The sequence below is a fragment of the Paramisgurnus dabryanus genome, chromosome 13, assembly GCF_030506205.2.
Source record: "Paramisgurnus dabryanus chromosome 13, PD_genome_1.1, whole genome shotgun sequence".
Taxonomy (NCBI): Eukaryota; Metazoa; Chordata; class Actinopteri; order Cypriniformes; family Cobitidae; genus Paramisgurnus; species Paramisgurnus dabryanus.
The window spans coordinates 4925105-4938580 of NC_133349.1; the positions used below are offsets into that span (position 1 = coordinate 4925105).

Consider the following 13476-nt stretch of genomic DNA (forward strand, 5'->3'; position numbering starts at 1 on the left):
GCCTACATTGTAACAAACGTAACACAATTTATGCACTGAAGTATAATTGAATTTTCTTGTTGCTTGAATGTTGTATACAGTCCTCAAAAATTAAAATCTTGTTACAGGTTAAGTATATGGCCATGCAGCACCTCTCACTGTTATTTTGATCAACCAGCTTACAGTAAACACAACTCACAAATGTAAAACAATAAACGTAGATTAAGAGTGTATTGTGTATGTAAAGAAAAACCGAACACATTTTATTTCACACCAAAACTCAGCTGTCAGTTTCATTAGATGGCTGGTGGTGCACAGAAAAGCTACCATCACTATCAATAACCAGTTTTGTTATATAAACTCAAGGATTGAATATCCAGCCACTAATGTATTTCCTATATCAAAGCATAAAGATATAACCACAACAAATGGCTTCTGCGTTCATCGTTGCTTGTTAAGCTGAGAAATATTTTATTGACGCTTCGTTACAACCTTACCCACATGACAAACTTTTACTGTTGTCTCATTTACACTTCTTGCGAAGGTAAACGAAGAGATGACTTCACATTGAATATAACTTCCAAAATTCATTCCTTTCTAAAACAACTTGAAGTGTAAGCGATCAGAGTCATTGTGTTATAGTGCTTGAACATGGTCATATCTATTAGATTCCAATTAGAACAACAAATGTTGAAGAAGTCTCAAATCAAAGTGAACTGAAGAGGGGCGGAAAAGGAGTAAAGAGTAAGCTCTACATTTTCGCAATAAATACTGGTTCGATCAGGCATGATTTAGGAGAAACCGAGGAGAAATGAAGAAAACCCAAGCATTCTCACAAAAGACAAGAATTACTCTGGCCTAGGAATTCAAGCATATAGTTTTAACTCCCCTAACCAGTGAGTAGTGCCCTCACGTGAGTACGTTTAAATTGTTAGGAACGGTAGCCTAAACTTGTTTCAGCAAATGTAAGCTTTGTCTCATCTTACTAGTGATGAGGGGTTAGTGTGAGGTTGTTTCAGAGCGATTGTGGTTTATTTTTTTGTTCAATGAAACAAATTTGAAACCCATTTGATTATGATTCAGAGATCAAACAATCGAAGCGACAAAGAAAGAAAAAAAAAAAGACGAGAAGTAATTGGACTTCTGTCTAGGCAGGGCTTGTCAGATTTTATGTGATGAAGGACTATGTTCATTTATTGTCTCCATTTGCGCTCTGCTCTCAGTTGGTGGAATTAGGAAGGCTGGGAGCCGAGTAGTCTTTCGATGGCGGCGTTGATGTCGCCCCCGGTGGCGATGAGGGCCTGAAGGTTGGCTTCTCTGTTGATGAAGCCCATGGCACTCAGCTGCTCCAGCTGTTGTTGGAAACGCACTTCTGGAGTCTGAGTCTGCAACGCAATGACAAAAGGTTTTTCGTTTTGCACACAGAAACATGACTGCAATTTTCACAAAATAGTTATAAACTAAAAGTTAACGAGTACCGATGCACTTCCTCCACCTCCAGCGAACATCTGTAACATCTGCTGCATGAGCTGCTGCTGGGTGGGATTAGTACCAGCAGCGGGGGTGGGGCCCTGGGTGGGGGGCGGAGCATTCTCAGGGGTCACGTTTACACCTGGGATGCCAACTGGGATGGCACCTGGAATGCCACCTGGAATGCCACCTGGGACACCACCAGGCGCCAAACTAGAAAGAAACAATGCAAATTTAAAATATGCAACATATATTTTTACATGCATGTATAGTTCACCCAAACACTCGTTGTTTACTCACCCTCAGATTGTTCTAAACCTGAAAATCTAAATCTGTTTTTCCTACTAGGAAAGTCAATGCGTACCGTAACTCTGTAGTTTAACAGATATTATAAAATATCCTTGTGTTCGACGGCAGAAAGAAAGTTGTGTAGGTTTAGAACAACATGAGGGTGCGTAAATTTTTGGGTGAGCCAAGTGTTCATTTTATTTCTTCAGAGTTCCCACACCTTACTTAACTTCAAATTCAAGGACCTTGGACGCCTCCAATGGTAAGTGTGTCTGAATGTGTATATCAAATTCAACCAATGGTGAGACTTAACGACAAAGACCGGGTGACGCGGGAGTATATCACTATCTGAAATATTGCCAAAGACGGCGTTACAGGGACGCAGGAAGTATGGCAAGGGAGACGCAGCGTCTCGTTCCCTTCTCAGGGAACAACAGTTACATACATAACCCAAGACGTTTTCATGTGTCAAACACAACTATGCAAAAAAGCATTTTGGTATGAATCAACATTCGGATACAGAAGATATAAGCATTTAAAGCAAACAGTTTAGCACGTGTGATTAAAAAGTCTAGAATTTTTATAATATTATCCTACACTACACAGGGAATAATATGGATTTTTTTTCCCAGAAAACTTCTTGCATAAAATAGATTCAAGCACTTTCAATGACCTGTATCTATGTATGAATATTCCCAGGGCCTAGATTTTTTTTACCTAAATTCACAAACCTTCAAGGACCCGTGGGAACCCTGTTTCGTATAGTTTTGTCATATGATTTTTAAGCCAACCCTTTGTGAGACAATACACCATCCCTACTTGTTTCTATGGTAGCTGATAAACAAAACTGTACCTTGGCATGAGACCAGGGGCTTCGGTTTGAAGAGTTTGCAATCCCTCCTGGATCTGCATTAGGGCTCGCATGGCTCGAGGATTGGTCATGACAGAAAGGGCTTCTGGGTTCTGCATCTACAAGTCAGACGACAAACAAGCCAATTAATACAAATTAATTAGAAAACGAATAAATCGAAATGGTATCCAAAAAATTAGCAATAGCAAATCCAACTAGACGCACCTGTTGTAGGAAAACAGGAAGCTGCTGTCTCATTTGATCCTGTAGCTGTGGATTTCCAGCAAAGAGAGGGTTGTTCATCAACACCTAAAAAACAATAAAAGTAAAACGGTAAATAAAAAAAGACGTTGCAATTACAACTGGATTAGCTTTTTAAAACTATTAAAAACACAAAAGCAAGTGATAACGCTTAAACAACCTGCGAGGCAACGTCAGGATTCTGGGATAGGGACTGCATCATAGTACGCATGTACGGAGCGGACAGCATGTTCTGCATCAACTGAGGGTTTTCAGAGATCTGTTGCATGAGACTCTGCATGCCAGGACTGTTGAACATACCTGCTTAACAACAGACTCGAAATCAGACTACAATAAAATCTATGATTTACACAATACTACTTGCGCTTAAGGATGAGCTAAATACAGATTGGTCTAGTTCATTAAAACATGCTGTTAAATCATACCTGTCCCTACAGAATACATTTAATATTTTCATTAACTGACATCCATGATGTATAAACAAACAACTATTACCATTGCCAAGGCTAGAACTACCAATTCCCAGAGGATTGGACACGCTGGGTGTGGTCGAGGTTGTTGTAGAGCTGGTGGTGGTAGCTGTCCCAGTGGAGTTGGCGTCAGGGGGGCTCCAGGGATTTGGTAGGGGCTCTCGGTTTTCCGTCCTAGAAGGCTGTATCCCCGAGCTATCAGTTCCACCCAAGGCTGAGAAGGGGTTATTTCCAAACTATTTAAAATAAACATGAATGTAATGAGATTTAAGACTGAGTAGTCCAACAGATGCAATTTATAAATAAGCACTATTAATGAATAAGTATTAAAATAAAACAAAATATGTACATGGAGGATTATTCAGACCTGTTCACGTGCAGCACTAAACATAGGTTCCTGTATGTCTGTGTACATCCTCCGAAGAGCATTGTAACCACCGGGAATACTCTCTAGGTTGCTAAGCGCCCGATCCTGGTTACGCATCATCTCTTGCATCATTGCTGGGTTCCGTGCCAACTCCATTGTCTTATAAGACAGAAAGTTTAAAATTAACGTTTTCCACAATATAGGAAGGCCTTGAAATATACAAGCGCACCGGAAAATCTCAATTCAAACATACCTGTCTCATAAGCTCTGGGTTGTTAAGCATGTGTGAAATCTCTGGGTTGCGTTCCATTAGTTGCTGCATTTGTGGATTGGCCACGATCATCTGTCTCATCAGGTCAGGGTTGGACATCATGCTCTGCACAAGCGGGTTCTCCATGATCTGGGACAACATCTCTGGGTTGGACATGAGCTGTCGCTGCATCTGCTGCTGAAGTTCCATGAAGTTGGCGGAGCCCATTCCGAGATTGGCCAGGCCTGACAGGTCACCAAACCCAGCTAGAAAAAAAGATTATGTTGAATTAAGGTGCAGGGCACGCATCTAGATCTTAGGGTTAGTTTTTAGGTACTAATGCCATTGTAGAAATCTGCTATTTACAAGCAACCAATGGGCTGTTTATACCTGGTATTAGATGCGTTATTGTCGATCGGATCATATGTAGCTGAGAGAGACACATTCACATTTACACCTGGTATTTTAATCTGTCACTTTTGTCTGCTTTCGACCGCTTCTGTCCTGATTATTTTGAGGGGGTGGTCTTTGAAGACTGTGGGGAGTCCCTTTAATTTAAACCAGAGAGGGAGAAATGATGGGTTTAAATTGACGCAAACTAATATTAGGTTAAAGTCCGCTGCTTGTGTTGTAAGTAAACATGCTGCACAGTGTTTTGTGCGTGTACAAAGCTTTCTCTGATATTTCAGAGCAATTGATGAAATAAGCTTGTGCAACTTTCACACGCTCGCAAAATTAAACTAATGAAAGACGCGGAGAGCAGCTGCTTAGGTTTTTATCAATAAAAGCCTAAAGATAAAGCTGTACATGGTGTGTTCGCGCTAAAAGTAAAAAAAAACTTTGTACAACATTGTGCTTAGTACATTCCATTATATAAATAAGCAAAGAGTAGGTGATCTTTGTGTCTGTTCAAACACATTCAACCACATGCTCGTCTACACAACAAAAGAAATCCGGTCGAATGTGTTTATGACTACCTTTGAATGTGGTCGAAAGTGGACGAGCTCAAAACGTCTTACACCCGTCTTTAGCGTCATCCACTTGTGATCTGATCCCCCTAAACACATCTTAATACCAGGTGTAAAGAGCCTTCAAGATTAATGAATTAGTAAATTTTCTTTAAAAAAAATCCAGATAATTTACTCACCACCACGTCATCCAAAACATTGATGCCTTTCTTTGTTCAGTCGAGAATAAATATTTTTTTAAGGAAAACATTCCAGGATTTTTCTCATTTTAATGGACTTTAATGGACCCCAACACTTAACAGTTTTTTCCAATGAAATTTCAAAGGACTCTAAACGATCTCAAATGCGTAAGGATCTTATCTAGTGAAACGATTGTCATTTTTGACTAGAAAAATAAAAAATACGCACTTTTAAACCACAACTTCTCACCTAACTCCGGCCCTGTGACGCGCCACCGCGGCCTCGCGTAATTGTGTAATGACGTGGAAAGGTCCCGTGTTACATATATGAAACGCACATTAGGGCTGTGCAAAAAATCGACTGTGATTATCATGCGCGTGTCATCAGTAAAGCCGGTTCGGTGATTAGTATTAAATCACCATCAGCTGCTTTCAGATGGAGCGGCATTTATTACACAGACCCGTAGTTCACCGAGAAGCTAGGCAAAATCGGGTTCATAATCGAGGAAAATCGATTCCGATTATCTATGCGATTTTGCCTAGCTTCCAGGACCGGAGATAGATGAGAAACTGTGGTTTAAAAGTGCATATTTTTTATTTTCTTGTCAAAAATGACAATAATTTCGCTAGATAAGATCCTAATGCCTCGTTTGGGATCATTTAGAATCCTTTGAAACTCCAGTCCGTTGAAAATGTGTTGAGTGTTGGGGTCCATTAAAATTAATTAAAATGTCCTGGAATGTTTTCCTCAAAAAACAATTTCTCCTCGACTGAACAAAGAAAGACATCGACATTTTGGATGACATGGTGGTGAGTATATTATCTGGATTTTTTTAAGAAAATGGACTGATCCTTTACGTGTTTTTGGTCTACAATTAGGGTTACTGAAATAAAGACCACTATTGCTGGTCACATGATCTCAGTATGTCAGCCCCCATGAGGAGACCCGCTCAAAATACACTAAAAGCCAGTATTAGGCTACTGGTATGAGTTATTTTAAGATCACAAATTTATCTTACAAAGATTAACATAAAAGAAGTTATCTATAATAATAAGACAGAAAATTTTATATAAAATGAACAAACATCCCAATTACACCTGCAGAAACATTGATGCAGAAACTAAGCCATAAACTTCAACATTACACTTTTGGGGAATAAAGAAAGTATCTCACTGAGTATATTGGCTGGCTGTGACGGGGCAGGGGACGGTCCTCCCGGGGATGTGCCCACGTTGCCAGCAGGGATAGGGTTAGTGGTGCCGGAATTGTTGCCCTGTGATGATTCAGGACCAGAAGAGGCAGAGGTCGGCGAACTTCCAGCACCTGTAGCCCTAAAATCAAAGTAAATACACGTGTGACCCCACAACAGATTATCTTCAAAAACAAAATGACTCTGCATATGAAACTAGTGACTCTCAACAAGCACTTTCACTTACTTCTGTGCGGTTTTGATGACCAAGTGAACTGTGAGTCCGTCTTTTATGCCATGCTGATTGAGCGTGTCTCCATCTTTCAAAATCTTACCGGCAAAAATCAGAACCAATTGGTCCTGCTTCGCCTTAAATCTTTTGGAAATTTCTTCTTTAAACTATTAAACAGGGAAAAAAACGCACCTGTTGTTATGTACCGCGTACAATACGATAAATGCAACATCACGTAACTTATGAGCATCATCCAACAAAATAGCAACACTGCCAATGAAAGCGAAACAGATAGACACAAAAAGTGTTGTTGTCATCTTAACAGGGCGGGGAAAGCACGTGACATCGCAACTTTAGCCATATATTCTCATGAAATCGAATATATTGGTCATTACGGGGAAAAAGCGCGATCAAAAGAGACGGACTAGAACCTTCTATCTGAACAGGCCGATTGTTGCACAACGACAACACAGAATTGCAAAACCTCGCCTTATATACATTAGTAAAACCACAAAATTGTGACCACAATGCTCACAATAATCTCATTTTAGTAACGATACAAATACAATTCCGTTTATCCGCCCACTGAGGCGATTTTCGGCTCGTGTTGTTTGCCGTCGTCAGTTGTTAGCTCGCGTGCTAAAGCTAACAGCCGCTGTGTTAACGAGCCTGACTGACAGAAACGCCGAAAACGCTTAAACATCACCTGTGCGACCGATGAATCTTCGGCGATGGCTATTTCTTCTTTATCCTTGGGTGTTTTGACGGTGACTTTGATGATAGTCGCGCTAGGGGTGGCATTTTCCTCGGTGTTCGTCTCCACGGCCGGATCCGTGCCGCTGTTCTCCGCCATCTTTACTCCTCTTTTACTTCATTACTTCATCGCGCCAACGAGCAGCGAGGAAAAGAGTCGAAGATCCCCGAACCCGCGCATCGTCTGTCCCACAGCGCCCACTGCAGGTGTAGCGTGTTACTCATTCAGGTAAAACAACATCAGTGTTTATCTATCGCACGAGTAAAATAACAGAAACCATCATATACATTGTAATTGATATGAATGGATGGTTTATGCTGGTTTTTGTAATAAAAACCATTAGAATGTGTATGTTTTTTCAGCAGGGATAACATGGTCCGTTACAGAAAGGAGCTGATGATGTCATCATACACTTCAGGTGCTTTTTGAGCTCACAGTCGTCAAAAGTCTCTGGGTGCTTTAAATAAAATAGGCTATGATAAACATCTAAAATGTATCAGATGTATACATAAAAAAAGATTATAGTAATATAGTTCTCACTGTAGATACATTGATTTGATTGCATGGTGAGATCAAACCCACAAACAGGCCTTGATTTTAAATGTTTTATATATAAAAAATAAATAAAACTAGATTTTTTAAAACAATTTTATTAAAATGTCCTGTTTGCTAAAAAAAGTTAAACATTTTTTTTTAGGTCTTATTGTTCACACTGATCTGAATATGTGTGTGTAGACCATTTCATCGGACGCACGTGCGGTGACGCCATACGCGTCTGGTCTGAACTTTACTTCCGGTTTAAGTTTTTTTAACGGTCTGACTAGTTGCTAAACTGAACTCTTGATCAAATATCTCATCGAAAATAACAAATGTTTTGGTTTCCTAGGTAATCTACGCGTTGTTTATTTTGCTTGTTATATAAATAAACTATGTTTAAAGTGTTGTTATTTATTCTTAGCGGAGTTTACCGGAAGTTACGTGTTGACCACGGATGCCGCTTGTTTATGTTGTTACTGCTGAAACTGTCTTTAAAGTGTTCTTTTATCTCAATAAAGCATTTAATACCTTTTGCATTTAGAATTATTGGACATGCAATACCAATAAAATCAGATTTTGGGATATAATATTTACACATTATTTATTGACTTTGTATCTTCAATCGATATTTTGTTATAAGTTATGTGTTGTTATATTATAGGTTATTTTATGCATTTAATCCTGGTAACAGTATGCAATATCATTAAATCATTAAACAGCACAAAGGTGCTATGGCGCACCTGTTCTGTTCAGTTTATATGCAGGAAGGTCCACAAGTTTTATATTATGATTAAATGTCCCTATTTAAACACAAAGTAAACACAACAGGGAAATACTAGCAATCAAAAAGGCAAGGGTCAAGAGTCCAACTTAAACAAACACTAATCACAATAATGGTGACTTAAAATAAAACAAATCATCAACCTAACCTAATACGGTAAGTGAATTGTGTTTTCTACAGCAATATTTTTAGAGAAAATTCAGAAATAATGTTTTAAAATAATAAAATGCAATGTTTCTCCAACATTTACATAACAAGCAAACACGTCAATATATAAAACAGTTATTGTTTTAAACATTGTGTGAACATTAAAAAACATGACAATGTCATAACGTTTGTAAATGGTAGAATGTAACATTCCTCTAACGTTCAGACAACCCAGAAACGTTCTTAGAACGTCAAGAAACGGGACAAATGTTGGCAGAATGGTTTTGGGAATGATGGGAACTTTAAGGGAACGTTCTTAGAACTTTTTTTTGGTAGCTGGGTTGCTCATTTAAATACTGAATCAGAAATCAGATTTTTTTTTCAGTACCACAATAATAATCAGCACAGTGTTACTAAATAAATTCTGACCTTGACTAAGGGTTGGATATGCAATGTCAGGAAATAGACTGCATGAAGTCATAAAACCTCGCCTTAACAGAAAAGAGGAGATCCACGCACCTTCTGTTACCTGCAGCTGTGAAAACCAAGGTAAGTTTGACTGAATTTTTTTAAGATACATTATAAAAACGTTAAAAGAAAATATTTTTTATTAAAATTAAGTGGCGCTAAGCTGACTTATTTTCCAGAAATATCCTTCATAACACAGGTATTTTTTGTGCGCACTTCCTCCTAAAAATGTAATGGATTCAACAATACATTTCGACCTGTGATGATCACGATTCACGAATAATAGATGTTGCTTTGGAGGATAAATGAAATAATACAGATCTGCATCAAAAACGGTGGCTAAAATTGTTTTATTGTTATTTTTTGAAATGTTGCCTAATTCCATTATAAAAAAAAAGATTTCCATTATAACTTCCATTATAAATCATCAACTGTTTTCCATTAAAGCCATCACAAATTCCTTTATGTAGCATACTGTGTTTTGTGTCTTATACCAGTACGATTTAATTGTATTTTTCCATCTGCCAGATAACATCACAATGCAAACCATCAACATTACGAGACCATAATTGTTTCAAACCAATGCAATTCCAGTTATAACTATTCGATTTATTCCTGTGATGGTTTCTGATGGTTTTAAAGAGATGCTTTCTTCCTTGTTGTCTAAATAAACACTTAATGTATTATCTTTATGAATTAATGTATACTCACTAATATGCAACAGTAATTATTTGCTTTTTTCATGAACTAACACCTGCCGGAAATTTGAACTGCATCACTTCTCTTCATTCAGAGCTTCAGGATGTCCCTGACAGTGTCTAAGGGTGACGGGGTGACTGTTATCACCGTCACCCCAAACTCAAAGAGTAAATGGCCCATTCTGTGTCAGATTCTGGGTACCATGTGCTACAGTCCTGTGTGTTCTGTAGCTCACGATATGAAAGGAAAGCGAACAGAAACTCTGACAGCTCTTGGGGTGAGTTACATTGATTGGTTTCACATTTACATAAATAATATCTTTGATGTGGTGGTTTAAATGTGTTAAAGGGTCTGAAAAGATAGATTTTGCAGACTACACCGTAGCAACTTTGACAAAATGGGTATGGACACAGTGATGGGATTAACAAAATGTATTCATGCACATCATTGCAAATATGTAAAAAAAAAATTAAATAATAAACCCTGGAATGTCATACTGTGTCCAATCCACTTCTTAAATATATTCAAAAAAATATTTTTTGTACTAGCATGTATGTTTGTACAGTACAATGTAGGTGTGCTAGCTGGGTAAAAGTTTTTCATTTTGAAGTTGCATGCAGTAAAAACTATTTTTTGTTCCATAGATTTTGCAGATGATAGTTGGTGTCATAAATATTGTGGTGGGAATCTTGTTTGCAACCCTCTTCATAGAACGTTACATTATGACGGTTCAAGCTCCTTTTTGGCTTGGTGGCGTGGTAAGATTTATGTGCGGTCTTATGTTCTGTTCATATTTCTTCAGTAAGTGATGTAAGACAGTGAGTTAGTCCATATATAATTAAAACGTTTATAATTATTTGTCTTGTTTTATTCCCTTTACTTTGTTTCCTTTGCTTTGTAGTTTCTTGCAATTGGAATCCTATGTATTCTTGCAACCAAGTTTCCCAGTCCTTGTCTGGTAAGTAAGCATCGAAACTATAATTTACATTTTGAGCTGAGTTTTCGACAGTTCTGTTTTTATAACGTTTGTATTGTTTATATTGTTTTGTGTGTTACAGGTGGTAATCGCAGCGATTCTGAACATAGCCAGTGGTGCGCTGGCAATCACAGCTGTTGTGCTTTATTCTGTAGACCTGGCGAGTGATCACGGCTTGTATTGCTATAGCTATAACAGTGATTATTACTCTACACCTTCCTCAATAAAGGAACAAATGTGGAAAAGCTGTGAGGAATACAAGCATCTCTATCAGGTGGTTTTCTTAGTTTTTTTTTTTTTTTTTTTTTGATAGTGGAAAGCTTTAAAATTTCTTTCAAACATGGAGATTTAAAGAAATGCATTTTATACCTAGAAAAGCATTTTTATTTAACCTCATGCCAAATAGGCCCCAATAGGCCCCAAATATTTGAGAAACACTGAATTAAATGTTGTATTTTGATTTTTATATTTATAAAGTGACTTTTGTCCCCCCCTTTAGATGTTTCTTGGAGGTCTAGATATCATGATGATTGTTTTGTCAGTTCTTCAGCTGTGCGTAGCCATCAGTTTCTGTGTTCTGACTGTCAAGTTTTTGTTCAAGAAGAGTGAAGATTTGAAGGTACAACAGCCACATAAAAACACATACCCACAGTAACAATACTGTGATCATGATATTGTCAAAGAGCCGTTTTGTGTGTTTAATGTTTTACAGTCTGTGGAGGAACCACTACTTCTGGAAGATACCATTGCCATTCCTGCATGCTAGAGAGAAAAGAGACACACACAAAAGTGCATTATTATTCAACTTTTTATTTTTTAATCAACTTCGGGTTTTTGTAATTCATTAAAGTATTGATCTAAGAATTCAAATTATGCTTAAAATGTTAATGATTGTATCCTTTAAAAATTAAATAATCCTTTAAATAAATGACTAGAGCACTTCAGCATAAACCTTTCTTTGTGTATTTATTTGTAAGCAACCTGTGTGTATAAGTTAACGGTCCTGTTTTGGAAATAGGTTACTTATTGGACCCTAATGATATATTGTGTCATAATATTTTGTGATACAAGTATTGTGTAGGGCTCTGTCTAATCCTATTGGCCGAGCTACCAACATGTGACTTGTCTCAACACATATAACGTAAAAAAAGTTTTTTATGTAAGTGATTTTATTGCTTTATGATGTTTTATCTCTTAGGGGCGGGTTTCCGGACAGGGTTTAGATTAATCCAGAACTAGGCGTCAGTTACAATAGGACATTTAAGTAATATTTACAAACAAACCTTACAAAAAAACATTACTGGTGTGCATCTTGAGACAAAACAATGGCACTGATATATGTTAAGAAATGTCAGTAAAGGTGTTTTTAAAGACATGCATTTTAGTCTGGGACTATAAGATAAACCCTGTCCAGGAAAGCTTTCTTAAATCTTTTCTTATTATCATCCCTTTTAAGACTGTGCTTAACTTTCAAATTGATGTGATGTATATTTTCACTTTGATGTTGCAAAAATAAACATTTGTACATCTTTATATTACGGTACCTTATATTGTGCCTTTTGATTATTACTGATACTATAATTATGTTTATATTTCATTGTGACTCTGTTTTTGTTATTGTATGGTACATTGCTTATGTCTTCAATGACATGCAGTTTATACATGGTCTCTTTCAATTTTAAGAGGACAACAATAAGGAAATCAGACTTGTGAATTACTGTAAGAGATAAAACAGCTCCACCCTCCACCAACACAGTCCAGCTTTTATTCAGGGCTAAAACTACACATAAGGTACACATTATGAGTTTACTGTGTTTCTTAATATCTGTGAAATTCACATGCTATTGAAAAAAGTAAGAGTACACACAATTAGAAATTTCATAGGTAGACGCGTGTGACCTGATTTCGACTATTTCCTCGTAGCAAAGTAGCACAGCAGGTGGATTTTTACAAGCGTGTTTCCCTCCTACAAGAGCGTTGATGCAGATAACAAGAAAACAATGTAAGCATATTTTATAATTTGTTAATAAAGTTTTTCTGCAGTACTTTATTATTATCTGACTGTATGTTTATTTTCTTACATAAACACCTGTGAGAAGATTGAACACCAACATCACTTCTGTCCGTTCATATCTTCATGATGTCCCTGACAGTGTCTCAGGGTGAAGATGAGACTGTTTTTACAGTCACTTTAAATCCCAGAAGCAAATGGCACATTTGGCTACAAATTCTAGGTGCTTTATGGGACTGTATAGTATGGACTGTGTCTCCGGATATGAAAGAAAATGAATCTGACATCCAGACAACTTTTAGAGTGAGTGAAACACGTTTGATATCTTTTTCATATTTTATTCAATAGCATCAGCTTTATAAAACCTTACTGTTACCTTGTTCAACAGATTGTATTATTTGCAGTCATAAATTTGACATTGGCTGGCTTTGGCTTTGCCTTCTTCTTATTTGTTACACTTTGCCTGGCGAAGTTGGTAAGACTTTTAACTTATTTTTGTTGCACTAAATCACTTATATGTAAAATGAAAACACTAATTTGAAATGTTTAAAACATTTATGACACTTGCATGTTTTCAGATGAACACAACTTTTATGAAT

General features: G+C 37.3%; 2 protein-coding genes and 1 long non-coding RNA gene across 4 annotated transcripts; 2 read left to right on the forward strand and 1 right to left on the reverse strand.

Annotated features, from left to right (window-relative positions):
* Window positions 1-183: 183 nt before the first annotated feature.
* ubqln4 (ubiquilin 4) lies at window positions 184-7388 on the reverse strand. Its single transcript, XM_065298869.2, has 11 exons — window positions 7211-7388; window positions 6520-6671; window positions 6257-6414; window positions 3939-4201; window positions 3686-3844; window positions 3344-3554; window positions 3009-3148; window positions 2813-2896; window positions 2591-2706; window positions 1458-1662; window positions 184-1364 (listed from the first exon to the last, which is right to left on the reverse strand). The coding sequence occupies exons 1-11, from the start codon at window positions 7355-7357 to the stop codon at window positions 1212-1214; spliced, it is 1788 nt and encodes a 595-aa protein (XP_065154941.1). The 5' UTR covers window positions 7358-7388; the 3' UTR covers window positions 184-1211.
* A 1153-nt stretch (window positions 7389-8541) lies between these two features.
* On the forward strand, window positions 8542-12313 carry LOC135789177 (uncharacterized). 2 transcript variants are annotated; one of them, XM_065298868.2, is made up of 8 exons: window positions 8542-8732; window positions 9163-9272; window positions 9985-10167; window positions 10535-10648; window positions 10792-10848; window positions 10949-11140; window positions 11366-11485; window positions 11579-12313. In XM_065298868.2, the coding sequence occupies exons 3-8, from the start codon at window positions 9994-9996 to the stop codon at window positions 11630-11632; spliced, it is 711 nt and encodes a 236-aa protein (XP_065154940.1). In that variant the 5' UTR covers window positions 8542-8732; window positions 9163-9272; window positions 9985-9993; the 3' UTR covers window positions 11633-12313. The 2 variants fall into 2 exon arrangements, with proteins under 2 accessions (XP_065154940.1, XP_065154939.1); XM_065298867.2 differs by having other exon boundaries at window positions 8543-8732; window positions 9391-10167.
* A 443-nt stretch (window positions 12314-12756) lies between these two features.
* On the forward strand, window positions 12757-13416 carry LOC135717724 (uncharacterized). The gene is made up of 3 exons (XR_010520354.2): window positions 12757-12868; window positions 12966-13180; window positions 13266-13416. It is a non-coding gene; the product is annotated as an uncharacterized lncRNA (long non-coding RNA).
* Window positions 13417-13476: the final 60 nt, after the last annotated feature.